The sequence below is a fragment of the Rhipicephalus sanguineus genome, chromosome 1 (genome assembly GCF_013339695.2).
Source record: "Rhipicephalus sanguineus isolate Rsan-2018 chromosome 1, BIME_Rsan_1.4, whole genome shotgun sequence".
Taxonomy (NCBI): domain Eukaryota; kingdom Metazoa; phylum Arthropoda; class Arachnida; order Ixodida; family Ixodidae; genus Rhipicephalus; species Rhipicephalus sanguineus.
The window spans coordinates 202,947,072-202,961,158 of NC_051176.1; the positions used below are offsets into that span (position 1 = coordinate 202,947,072).

General features: G+C 46.3%; 1 protein-coding gene and 1 long non-coding RNA gene across 2 annotated transcripts in view; one reads left to right on the plus strand and one right to left on the minus strand.

The window, feature by feature from the left end:
• The first annotated feature begins 365 nt into the window (after positions 1-365).
• LOC119387516 (uncharacterized) lies at positions 366-3,106 on the plus strand. The gene is made up of 3 exons (XR_007417346.1): positions 366-465; positions 906-941; positions 2,798-3,106. It is a non-coding gene; the product is annotated as an uncharacterized LOC119387516 (long non-coding RNA).
• Positions 3,107-10,392: 7,286 nt separating this feature from the next.
• Positions 10,393-14,087, minus strand: part of LOC119405734 (tachykinin-like peptides receptor 86C) — a 114,193-nt gene continuing 110,498 nt past the window's right edge. The window contains exon 5 of the mRNA XM_037672573.1: positions 10,393-10,690. Coding sequence (XP_037528501.1) covers positions 10,456-10,690 — 235 coding nt within the window. The 3' untranslated portion in view covers positions 10,393-10,455. The remainder of the gene's footprint in view (positions 10,691-14,087) is intronic.

A 14,087-nucleotide genomic window follows, 5' to 3' on the forward strand; every position in this document is an offset into this window, starting at 1 on the left:
GAACTCGCTTTATGCCTAAGCTCCTATATAAATGCGCCAGTGATAACCGAATAGCGTTGAGCTCCTGTGTTCTTCGCTTTGCATCCAACGATCTCGATACTTGCCATGGTTCGTGCTGTGAATTTCGCCCTGCTAGTGGCACTGGCAGGTAAGCACTTACCGCGTTTGATAATTCCACCGATTTGCATGACTTACGGTGGATTTTAGTAATCGTCTGCTTGTGCCTTATTTGCAGAGCACAAAATGAACGAGGACAGATGAGAGGACACAACAGAGGCGCCCGGGAGATAGGGAAGTGGGAAACCCAACCAGCGCCTTTGTTGTGTCCTCTCATCTGTCCACGTTCATTTTGCGCTGTGCAAATAGTCGATGCTAAATCACCAACTCACCCAAGCGACTGCTCTATCGTGTCCCTTCACGCTTTACTTTTCTCTTATTTCAGCTCTTGCTGTTACCAACGCTCAAGTAAGTCTTTTGTTTGTTTGTTTCTTTGTCTTGCCGTAATGCGGCCTGCCTAAGAATAAACACGCATATAGTTTCAGAACGCAGGAGTATCGCACGGAGAGAACAAGCCAGAAATCCGTTAAGGCGACCTGAACAGCTGTCAAATGAATATTACAGCTTTACAAACAGAAGTAAATAATTTATCTTATCTTGTGTACTAAGTACCGGTAAATGTTCATTGATTTCAGCAAATACAAGTGCTAAGAAATACAGAATTTGTGTATTTTCGCATCTTTTGTATCATGACACGTGTTTTTTTTTTCTTTCGCTCGAGGACAATACAGCGTTTACTTGAGATGGGCATAAGAAGTTCGTAAATCTGACAATGCCTGATTTGTAACAATTTTACAAGCGTCTTTTTTTGTTGTTCATAGCTTAACACGTTCTCATTCCTGTTACAGAGGAGGCAGTTCAACTTTCAGCCCCCTCCACCACGAGTAAGTGCCTGACTTGAGGCTGCAACTCTCTATTGTGTGAAAGAGATAAGTTTCTGTTATTCCATCACGTTAACGCGGCGGCTTCTCGAAAGTAGCGATCACGAAATGCGGCAGTGACATGAGTGTAGGAATGATGTTTTGATGTTCCTCGCTTATTTCTTTCTGGTCAGTCAACGTTTATGCATCCTCGAGATAACGCTCTAACCTTTAAAAAATGAGGCCGTTTTTGCCACGAATGTACACTTGTGCCGATGAGAGAGTTTGGACGCTTCGCCACATCACAGCGTGCATTTGTGACAGACGGATCTTTTCTTATGTTTAATACTTTTACTTTTGATTCTCACATTAACCATGTCAGGCCTCTTAAGTGTTCACTCGCTGAAAAAAGCAAGCAATGAAAGCATATATTCGTTCCGCCAATGTCCGCATAATTTTTTTATTGCCATCATAATGATTATATATGACATATTATAGTTATTGCATAGTGAGGACGGCGTTTACACCCTAGAATATAGAGCCGGAGAGTTTTTCGGAGCGGTGTCTTTATGTCTAAATATTTGCTAGGCTTGCGCAGGACTTCGATGGCGGTAGTTTACGTTAGTTAATTATTCATAAGAATCTAATCACCATAATCAGCCGCAGCGGCACGATCTTAATTATTTATGTCCACTGGACGTTACCTCTCGGGACGTTTTCCATTAACGACTGCGATTTTGGGAATTTCTTTCATCTTCAGCCTGCGAAGCATCTAATTTAGTGACATTGATTATCTTCTGGCCATCGGTTAGCAATCATTTTTTGCCTAAATGGGACCTCTTCCCATCTGCCTTCTGCCTACGCATTACGTGGCCCGCCCAACTCCATCTCCTGCTCTTAATGTCACCAGTAATATCTCTTGCCACTGTTTGCTCTCTAAGCTTCACTGCGATCTTCGGGTCCCATAGGGAGTGCCTTACATATTTCGTTCCATCGCTCGCTGTGACCTTCAACTTCTTCTTGAGTTTTATTGTTAACCGACAAGTTTCGGCCCTATAGTATAAATACTGGTAAAGTGCAATATTGTACACTTTTCTTCTTTAAAACTAGCGGTGGTCTGCAAGTGTTGGTACTGCTTGCCACATCTTCTCTGGCCAATTTTGATTCTGCTGTAAATTTGCTTTTCATGATCGGGTCCTCTTGTGAATATTTGACCTAGATAAACGTACTCTTAGCCATATTCAACAGGCTGACTCTCAGTCCCGAATTCTTGTTCTCTGGTCAGGTGGTTGAACATTACGTTTGTCTTCTACATATGAATTTCAAATGTTGCTCTCAAACTTTGTAGGCTGAGGTCCTTAATCATTTGCGGCTAGTCATTCCCTGCCCTACTAAACGTTGGAAGTGGCATGGAGTCGAGAAAAGACTGCGATTTTCCATGACCAATTCTTAAGTCGAAATTCTCGTCCAGCCTATTATATTTTTCAGACTTCAAGTAGCGCCTGAACAGAAAAAAAAAATGTACTGTGGATTGCCAGTGGAGCTATACGCAATTTCAGGTGCACCAAAAACTAGGAAGAACCACTGAGCGTTAATGAGACACTCTCGCACCAGATTATAAACCGTGCTCCCTGGTGCAATATTTGAACACTGCGCACCTCGTAATTATGATCTCATATGAGCACGTAAAACGATGATTGAACATAGAGGAGGCATACACAGCTGGCCTACAATGGACAAACGCAGACAAAATACAAGAGTTGTCCTGCGCTGCCGTTGGTTAGTTCGTTTATCTGTAAAAGCAAGTGCATCAAGAAGTTTCTTGCCAACACTGGGCACTTCATTTCAAGAACGAAATATTTTTTTTCCTTCCTTTGCAGCATCGCTTCAGCGTCGAAGCATCCGGTGGGGGTCGGAACCATCGCAACTTCAATGTTGGTGGCACTGTGCGCGGAGAGTACGACCTGTATCGGGGCAAGGATGGCACTCGAGTGGTCGCTTCCGGTTCAGTAGCACACGGTGCCACCCGCATCGACGGCAAGACCTACAAAGGCAGGCCTCAAGGCGAAGTGGGCATCGGCATCGAGATTCCCATTGGAAAGGGTCGATGAGCCTCGTGCCGCCCGCATGGACGTTTGGACGACAAGCTTTATCGAATAAATATATAGTGTGTTCATTTTGCCACTCATTTTGCTTAGCGGACAGTCATTATAGTTACTTAAAGGGGGCTTAGACCAGTGCTCACGCTTATTTTTTTCATGACCATGGCAGTAACGCTAAAGAGGTTGGCCTTTCAACAGTAATGGACACTTCCCACTTCAGTGTTTCGTGTACAACACTTGGCTGGCTACGGGAACGTGTTGACGTGCCGCCATAATGGAGTAATTCAGCACAACTTATTTCATTTATATATGTAAAGTGTGGCAAGGCAGTCTACCTTAGAGCTGGCTGTCCGATCATCATGATAATAATATTAAAAAAACACACAAAAGGAAGAAAAACTAGAAAGAATAAAAGAATTAGAAAAGAAAAGAATAATCAGAGGTACTATGTGCGCATACGCGCACATCCACAGACGCGAATCGTCAAGACCACTCCTCACAAACACCTCTAGCTCACTAGCAACTGTTTATTCAGCGAAATGGAGCCCATGTATATACAGTGATGCGCATGTGCAATGACCAACAATGATACGTACGTGGAAAGACCAAACACCACCAAACATAACAAAGCATAAAAAACAGGCAAGTAACACTTTCAAACCTTGCGTCAAGAAAGTAGATTTCCATCGGAAACAAGAAATGTAGAAGGTTCGCGAACAACATCGCTCCTCATTCTTTTCGATAAATTGCGCTTCTAATCCTACCCGTCCAGTTAATCTAGCGTTTTTTCCAAGAACCTGCGTACCTGATAATCGTGGTGCAGACCCACATGCTGCAGTGTGTGCAACTACGTGCCGCAGTCACGGGCTCATCAGTTTCCCAAATTCACGTGGAAGGATTGCCTGCTGACACCAACTATTCCGTGTGGGCTGCCAGTCGATTACGCGGACTTCAGCTCCTGCACGACAGCTTTTGTGCCCACGGACACGTATACGGAGAGGCAGGTCCAAGACACACGAAGCACTTAATAGCCAACTGCCAAGTTCACAGCTCCGAGTGGTTTCAGCACCTTTTATGTCTCTATATGAATAATGCTGAAAAGCTTAATATTTTCGGGGTTGTGAAAGGGAGTTACAAAACAGAGACTACCGTACGTCTTCGGTGAGGTTTGAAGCAGTATTTTTTTCGCCTTAATAAGAAGGATGCACGATGAGCTAAGACAGGCCCGTAACGAGTGGGGGGGGGGGGCCGCCCCCCTCCCTGCACATGACCACATGAGCACCGACTCTCAGCTGAACTTCATTTACATGAGCAATACATAAACATACCCACACGTGGTAACACACACAGAACAGTTTTTAGCCATTGAAATACATGATTACGTTTTAGTGCAATGAGACAGAAGGGAGAGTGATAGATGATACATTCTTATTTTGTACAGGCCATACCTCGATGCGAGGAGTGCGTAGCAATGCAGTGTGAGGAGTGTGTAAGCACACTCCGCCCAGTGCAGTGCAATATGTTACTAGTCTTTGCCACGAGTGAATGTTTCGCGTTCCCTTAATCATAGTTAAATTTTCACACCTTCCGGCCTGATCTACATAGGCAGAGCCGCATGACAAAGGGAGATTACACACCACAACCGCAGCATTCTGAATTGCTTGAGGTCTATGCTGCACGCCGCAACCTACCGTCTTTCGGCTGTATTTTTTTTTTGCCGCTGCTTTTCCTTTTGCATGTATGCCAAGTCCTGACACACAAAAAAGAAAAACTTTTACACTGTATCGACATGCCTATGGTTTTCAGACCCTGAGATAACGAGTAAACATGTAGGGGTAGAGCGGTTTCTTTAGTTTTATTTAGTTTCAGTTATTTCTTTTTTTATGTCGTCCCGACTCTTCCCCAACGTTATTGCTCGAATCCACTTTTCATATGCACTGGCCAAAACGTGGTCTGGGAAGCCAACAAATACGAAATTGGCTACCTGTCTCCACGCACTAGTTTTGTCCGATTAGGGGTGCTATTCTGGACACTGTCAAATTCCGCCATCTTGTCAAATTTCGTAATGGAGGTGTCGCGTGCTGGCGTGCCGAGGCACCGACGACGATGAAGTCAGCGGAGGCGTGTGCAAGGCGAGCGCTTGGGCCCCCAAATATCCCCCTTTGTAGGTAAGCGCCACTAGGAAGAGGTCATCATCATCATCATCATCAATAAAGCAGTTGGTTTTCGTACGTCAATGTAGCAGCATCATTCTTCTTCTACCTCTCCGCTACAGGGGTGACCCGGACCATGGAACATTCCAGAAGCTTCCATCGGGAACTCGCACCGAGTCGACCAACCTCTGATCCGCCTATCACCATGGCGCGACTACCAGATGAAGCTGCGGCGCACTGCATCTTGTTAATGCCGCCATTCCCCGATTTTTGGCCAAGATGTCCAGCCATCTGGCTTATCAAGATGGAGGCTTGTTTCTACCTGCGTAACATCGTATCGCAGCAGGACAAGTACGCCATCACGGTAGTTATGCTTCCTCCTGCTCTGCGATGCGTTGTGCCTCCTCCTGGGCCGCAGGCATACGACCTAAAATCCCTAGATATTTCCCTGTTCTTTCTTAAGTACCGACAACCACTGAAGCGCCGTCGACGAATCTCATTGGCTAACGCTCGTTTTCGGTAGCCATGTTCTTCCTAACTCTTTTCCAGCACCCGGTGAAACGCGACCCCCCATTCACTAATGACAGGGGTTTGACGGGAGGAGAAAGGCACGTCGCGTTAGCATATTGTCCGTTGAAAGATGCGTGGCTAATGTACTTAGACGCGCATGGCTTTGTAAATCGTCCAAGTTAGGAAGAAAATGGCGCCGAACGCCAGCTGCGCGTGAGTGAGGGCCGGGAAAGGAGGCAGTTGTCGCTACTTAAGTAAAAGGGAAAAATCTAGGGACTTTAATACGACCAACTTCGAGGGTTCGTGCTAGCCCTACCGCAACCGGCAACACCACGTCACATACTCCCTGCCGCGCTAAACGTAAGCACAGAGCCATTGCAAGACACCGCTTTCGACGCGGCGCCCAGGACGACACTGTGCACGTCACGTGCCACGACTGAGTATCGCCTGCCGCCAACTGTTTTGCCTGCCCCTCCTGCCATCGTCGACGAACAGACTTTGATAGAGTGGTCAACGCCTGTGGACACCTCGGTGAGCATGACGGCATCAGCGCCCACTGATCCTGTGTGCGACACCCAAACCAGCGCTGCCTGTCACGTGTTCGCTGACACCACGGGTATCACGCTAACCGAACCACCTGAGACTGTCCCGACCACGCTGTTTGGTTTCGAACATCAAACTGTCAAGACTGCAGATCCTGCCCAAGCTGTCGAGCAGCAACGCAAACATGACGCCCGCACCGACGGCGACCACCCGGTCCCAGTCTCCCCGGGCGGCCCAGCACAAGGCCACACCTGGCACCCCAACCCTGGTCATTCCGCAGAATCTGGGGCCAAGGCTCGACACCATTCGGTCGCCGCCGCGCATGATGCCGCGCCCCTCGTTTGCCATAGTCCCGGGACAGCCCCTGACACTACAACAGCTACAGGCCATGCTGCACGTGCAGACCATGCTGGTCCAGCCCACACTGGTTGCGTTCCAGACAGACCAGCACCAGTCCCTGGTGTAGATACCGACGTTCACCCAGCCACGGATACTGGCGCAGGACCACCACTATCACCACCATCATGGCACCCTGTCGGCGCCCCTCATCGCGACGGGCGGCAGTATAGTGTCCCCAGCGCCCGCTGCCAACATCATCACCCACCATCCCGTCATGACCACCACGACGGTGTTGCATCCGGCGCCGCCGCAACATCTCCCCGTGTCTGTCTCGGCGCCCATAACGGCGGCGACGATACACAACTAGCCACAGACGATACACAACTAGCCGCGGAGAAGCCCGTGAAAGCGCCCTCCGTAAACCTGACCGAGTTGCTGAAGGAGCACGGAGTCATGCTGGAGTCTACGCCCCCGCCATCCCCTACGTTCAATCACGAAAACATCATATCAGTCGACGTTTCGTCGCGCCCGCACGAGTCAGAGAGCGTGCAGGTCGTGGTAAGCAAGGTTTCGCTGACGCACGATGGCAGCGTCGTACTGCACCCTCACGGAAGCACCCTGTACTCCATGACAGCGCCAGCCCCCTCCCCGACGAGACTGGTGGCCACGACGGTCACGGCCGCGTATATGAGCGCGCCCGGTGCGACCGCTCTCTCGCGGACCCACTCGGCCCTCCTGGAGCGTCTCTCCGCAACGCCGCCCGTTCAGCGAAGCGGCTCGAAAAATCCACTAGGTTTCTTCACCCGTCCTCTGCGCCACTCTCAGCCCCGACCCCCTGAAAAGAAAATTGAGCACCCCTTCGCCACTCCGTTTTACCGACCAAGACTGGATATTCTTTGCCTAGGACTCCGTCTATACGGCGGGGGGCCCTGTGGCGTGCTGGCGTGCTGAGGCACCGACGACGACGAAGTCAGCGGAGGCGTGTGCAGGGCGAGCGCGTGGGCCCCCAAATAAAGCAGTTGGTTTCCGTACGTCAATGCAGCAGCATCATTCTTCTTCTACCACTCCGCTACAGAGGCATTTTAAGCCAATCAGAGAGGCCGTAGCAGCCCTCTGGGCCAATCAGAGTTCACCAAGGGTGGAATTTGACAAAATGGCGGAATTTGACAATGTCCAGAATAGGACCCCAGGAAATGGTTTATGAATTGCCGAGCGCAGACCGGAAACGCCTATAGCATCTTTTACCACTGTTGAGTGCTCTGAAGAACGCTCAAAAGAAAACTTTGTTGTTTGCTTGTTTTTGTGGATGTTGCCAGAAATCCAGAAAAAGAAAGGGATAAGGCGCTATTCCACAACATAAAATCTAATCGCCGCAGTTGTTTTTTCCCTGGGAGCGTCAAACGTGATTCTAAGGTTCCTAACACACTTTTTTTGTACATCATTCAATGTTTCTGAAATTCGGGTGACGTGCGCTATCGCCACACAATAACGCATATGCCTGAACATTCAGACACCCATCCATGCTCTCTGAGTGCTTTCATCGACACACATACAAAAAAAAAACGCCAGGCCTGCGCGGAAAGCGCAGCACAGTCACAGCGAAAGCTGGAAGAGTGGCATTTCTAGAGCCCGTTGTAAACTCTCTTGGGGCTACTCATACAAGTACACTAGGAAGGTACCCACTACGCTATAAATCACAATATTTGTGATGTTGGGAAGCACCTACAACGCCATTATTCCTCATTGTGCGCAGAAGCGAGGTTCCAGATACACATATGTAAGGCATTATGCGCACTTTGTTTAATGACGACTGATGACGATGAAGAATTGTGGCTCGGCCCTTGTAATGGGTTGGAAGCTTTAAACGGCTCACCAGTTACGTAATTCGCATTATGTGACGCCCGGTCGCTATTTCACTCTCCCACCATGCAATATAACATATGTTGACGTGAGAAAGAGAGACAGAGAGAGGAGGGAAAAACTATATTGAGACCCTGAGGAAATGGATGATGGGCTGATGGGCTTCCTTGGCAACCAATGCAAGTGCACTTGCGAGGAACCCACTACCTCATCATAATTTCTGTGACGTAGGGAAACAGCCACTACGCCATTTTTCGTCATTCAACGGAGAACCGTGGTACACGCTAAAAACATGTAAGGCATTGTGCGCACTTTGTTGGTGTTGTGCCTGATGACGATGAAGAATTATCGCAGAGCCCCTCGTAATGGGTTGGAAGCATCCAACAGCCCACTCGTTGCGCAATTCGGATTGTGTTACGCCTGGTTACAGAATTCGCGTTCTGTGGTGTGTGGTTGTTATTTCACTCTTCTACCACACTAAATTACACATGTTAATGTGGTTCCTTCTGGACATGAAGCCTGTATAGCGTCTTCTTGCAAGGCAGTTCGAAGCACCGGCATGGCTCTGAGGTACAACACTGGGCTCACACGCAGAGGGCCCAGGTTCGAACCCCGTTCCATCCTGGGAATTTTTTCTTATTTCGTTTTTTCTTCTTATTTCGAGCGATAGTGGTTACGGACACCGGCGGCGGCGGCGGACAACTACGGCGCCAAAAACGGCCGGTGAAATGATCTCATAACAGCTTTCGCTGTAAAAAACATTGGGAAATAAAGTGAGAATCCTGGACCGAATACATATACTATACCTTCCTTTTGTAAGTACAAGTTTTTTTTTTTTTGATACACAATGGCGTTGGATTTCAAGTAATAAGTCAAAATAAATTGAAACACTAACGGGAATGCAGTACCCACAAGCGAAATCACGCTTAGCATGGTACAAACCAATTTGCTTTACACACGTTTTAATCGCTTCCCCTGGAAAGTAGAATAATACAAATCTTCATCGTCTACACCAAACCCGGTTTCTGCCCGGTTTACGGGCCCGTGAAAAATCTATCAATTATTCTGAGTTGTATATTATCAACGAGTCCAGATCTCTTAATAAGTTTGCATGTTTATCGAGATACTCGGACAACGTCATCTTCCACGAACCTTGTTCGGAAACAATAGTTGCGAACTTCGTGTGTTTGCGCTTGTGTTCGTGTTATTCTGTGTCGCCGTTTCAAGGAAATGAGGCCGAGCAGTAGCCCGCAGCGTTACACCGTACAAGTCCTGTTTACTCTGGAAAGCGCTCGGCTAGGAACTGATATGCAACTTGTGAGATCGTCGGATTTCAATTGAACGCCATGCAGTTTTTCTACACGAACTACCAGATGACGCGGCGGCGGGTTTTTCGGAAGGGAAGATTGGCTATTCTATAAAACGAATGATTTATTCGTAATCAGGGTTGCAATTCACAAATGTTTTGCATTCACTAAAATCATTTGTCATGGGCCAGCCACTTTCACTAGTGTATTTCCTGTAGATATTCTGAATAATACCCGTTCTGAGACTTTCGCGTTTTGTGAGCATGGGTTCAGGACCCGCACAGCATCATTTGCTGTAGTAGTATATACTGTGCGACGTATGTATTGCATGGGCGTCAAATGAACGGTTCTCACCGAAAGATTTCTGATTAAGTCAAGCAATTCTGTATGGTTTCTGTATAACGTCCGTTCGAAATATTGTGGGTTTCGTATAATCGACACAATACATGCGAGGACATGGAACGGAAACAGCTTGAAAGTTTGACACTGCATGCGAATAGTTTTGATTGGTTCGGCAGTTGCTGGCTCGGGTTATGATGTATCCTCTTTTCTGTAGCTCAGACTCTCTATTGAATACCGCGCTTTTTTCGTGGCGTGTAGAAGAAAACTTGATCATCAGTGTTGACGCACAGCCCGACAGACAGCCTGTATAGTATCGGCTTTATGGTTCAATATTCTGTCGGGTTCGAGTCTGTTTTTCAGCACCTCGATTCCCTGTTTTCAATTACATGTGGACACGAGTTTGTTCTGTTGTGGTACTCGATAATGGCACGCTGCGGGAGATGCGCACGTGGTTCACAGTGTTCTCGTCCCGTGCCTTCTCCTTGGAATTCAGGTGGAGGCTTCGAGTCCTACTGGCGACGCTGAACCGGCTGTGGGCGAGGCTGTACTGGCGCTCGTCCCCGGGCTCCAGTGAACGCATGCAACAGCAAAGGAAGCGCCTGAAGTACCGCTTGAACCTGCGAATCATGATTTACAGTTCTCGAGCGTCCGTTGGGGCGGTCTGAAGGCGTACTTCTTCAGCTGTATGCACAGATATGCGCCCTAAATGCGCGGGCAACGCTTTAATTGTTAAGTAAATGATGCCTCCAAGCAAACGCTACAGAACTCATTAGACCTGAAGTTTCGAGACACGTCATTCACTTTTGTATCGACATCACATCCATCTCCAGCTGGTATCGCTGCCTGGTGCTAAACAGTTTCTTAGCATGGAATGGTGTTTAGCTTTTCTAAATGCCGTTGAATTACATGTAGCTCGTAGCTACGTGTAAGCTCGTAGCTCATTCTCTATCGCTCGAGGCTACTTCTGCAACGGTAACATTCACTAGTGTATTCACGTCTACACACTTGTGCCGAAAGGCCCTGACACGGTAAAAGTTCTAAAGGTTCCATAACACTTTCGCATATCTTCATACCTTACCCCAGCAGTTACAATACACTTCATTATTTAATGTCATTATTTGAATAGGTAAATGGCATATTCACTTCATAATAACTGCTTTTAAGGCGTCTATACAGCCAGAACAGCCATTTTTTTTTCACTGATCACACATCCGATTAGTTCAATACCACATTTTGGCGCAGTTTCGTCCATGCCTGGCATTTGCTCCCTTAAACTCTAAACATCATCATCACGCTACTTGCTTTAAAATGAAGGAGCTCTGATATGCAACCTAGTGAACACTAGTTTATTCTTCACAGATATTGCCAAACTTTTTGACCAGTCATTACAGACGTCTACACTGCCATCTGACTCGAAGGCTGGGAAGGGGGTTCCTGTGCATAAATCTGGTGTTGTACATTCCCCTCATAACTACCGTTCGATATCATTATTATCCATTACACTAAAAATCTTACAAAATATGATATATACTCACACCTAATTGAATTCCTGGAGTCGAATTCCTTTTTGAGTATTTATCAGCACGGATTCCGTAAAGAAGTTTCGTGCGAAACGCAATTGCTGTGTTTTACTAACGATTTATTAGTTAACGCCAATCTTGAATTTCATCCTGACTGCATATATCTGGATTTTGTTAAAGCATTCGACTCTGTCTCGCACTATCTGCTTATATTCAAGTTTAACCAAGTCAACATAGACCCCAGTGTACTTGCATGGATTAAGGAATTTCTCTCTATCCGTAGCTATTATGTGACAGCTATCGATTTTTGTTCACCTAATTGCGCTAATGTCTGGTGTCCCTCAAGGGTCGTTTCAGGCCCTCTGCTCTTCTTAATTTATATTACTGATATTCCTAGTTGCGTTTCTTCTTCAACTGTCCGGCTATTTGCACATGACCGTATAATTTACCAGAAAATTTCTAACCATACCGATTACCTTAACCTGCAACGCGATCAGGACAGGGTATTCGAATGATGCCATAAATAGCTCATGGTACTTAACACCACTAAATGGAGAGAAAGAGAGAGACAACATTTATCAATAAAAAAAGAAAAAAAAATGATTCATTGCAGGTGGGGCCTTTCATCCAAGGCTCCACTGGCTATAGCGGAATAGCACGCCAGTTTCAAGCCGCACTGCTTCCGATGACACGTGTACTTACTTCCTGAATAATATTCCATTACCATCTGTTGGCAATTATGAATAACTTCGTGTCCACACCTCTTCTACTGCTTCGTGGAATACGCATTTGGGATATGTTACTATTAACGCGAACCGCATGCTCGCTTATCTGCGTCGAAAATTTTTCCCTGCCCCATTGTTCCTGAAGTTAGCACTATGCACTAAGTTAGTACGATGTACTAAGTTAGTACCAATAGCACTAAGTTAGCACTAAGTTAGTACCAATAAATTATTGGTACCTTCTAAATTAGAGTACACATGCGCCATATGAGGTCCTACTCATACCACTCTCATTAAAACTCTCGAAGCCATTCATAGTCGCGAATCACGTTTGATGTTAGCGAATGATTCACGCCATTCCAGGCTTACGTCCATGAAGTGCGCGTTAAACTTGCCTGACCTTCATTATGTCGAAAATCATCTCGGCTTAATCTTTTAACAGCAAAGCTGTTTAAGCCGGCCGTAAAACCTTTGGTGTGTACAAATGCGTACAAAAAATTATCATCATTTTGAACGCGTATGTGCCACAGAAATTGGGCAAATCCTACTACTCACCGCTGGTCCACTAAAAATGAAGAAGGCAGCAGACGGGCGGCAAACACCAGTTAGCGACAAAACAAAACATTTGTATACTGGCGTAACCAGTAATTGAAAAAAGCTTTAATAAACGTTCGAAGAATGGGAGACGCACGCATTAGCCATGCGTAGATTTCCTTAACAGACAAGGAGTTTGCACATCTGCTTGGCACGAGTAGTCCTAAGTCGCACGTTTGATTTTATTACTGATGCGCGCGTGTTGATGTTACATGTCATGTTTGACCTTCTTACTCATGCGCATATCTGCCATCCTCGGCTTCGTTTTCCTGTGTGTTGTTTTCAAAATAAATCTGTCAGTTGCAAGGCAGCGCTCGTTCTGTGCACTTTGTTCTTTAAGTCTTCGTGTTTTAGCGCTACATCAATACGCATGTCTCTAGAGTTTTGACCTCCATGTCGTGTCTGTGACTGACTGGGGTTCAACTCGAACCTCTCTGCGCTGAGAAGCAACCTAGAAACAACCTAGCATCGCCTAGCTAAAGCCTAGGAATAACTTAGAAGCAACCTATAAATAACCTAGCATCACCTAGCTAAAGCCTAGCAATAACCTAGAAGCAACCTAGAAACGACCTAGCATCACCTAGCTAAAGCCTAGCAATAACCTAGAAGCAACCTAGAAATAACCTAGCATCATCACTAAAGCCTAGAAATAACCTAGAAGCAACCTAGAAATAACCTAGCATCGCCTAGCTAAAGCCCAGCAATAACTTAGAAGCAACCTAGAAATAACCTAGCATCATCTAAGTAAAGCCTAGCAATAACCTAGAAGCAACCTAGAAATAACCTAGCATCATCACTAAAGCCTAGAAATAACCTAGAAGCAACCTAGAAATAACCTAGCATCGCCTAGCTAAAGCCCAGCAATAACTTAGAAGCAACCTAGAAATAACCTAGCATCATCTAAGTAAAGCCTAGCAATAACCTAGAAGCAACCTAGAAATAACCTAGCATCATCACTAAAGCCTAGAAATAACCTAGAAGCAACCTAGAAATAACCTAGCATCGCCTAGCTAAAGCCCAGCAATAACTTAGAAGCAACCTAGAAATAACCTAGCATCATCTAAGTAAAGCCTAGCAATAACCTAGAAGCAACCTAGAAATAACCTAGCATCACCTAGCTAAAGCCTAGCAATAACCTAGAAGCAACCTAGGAACAACCTAGCATCACCTAGCTAAAG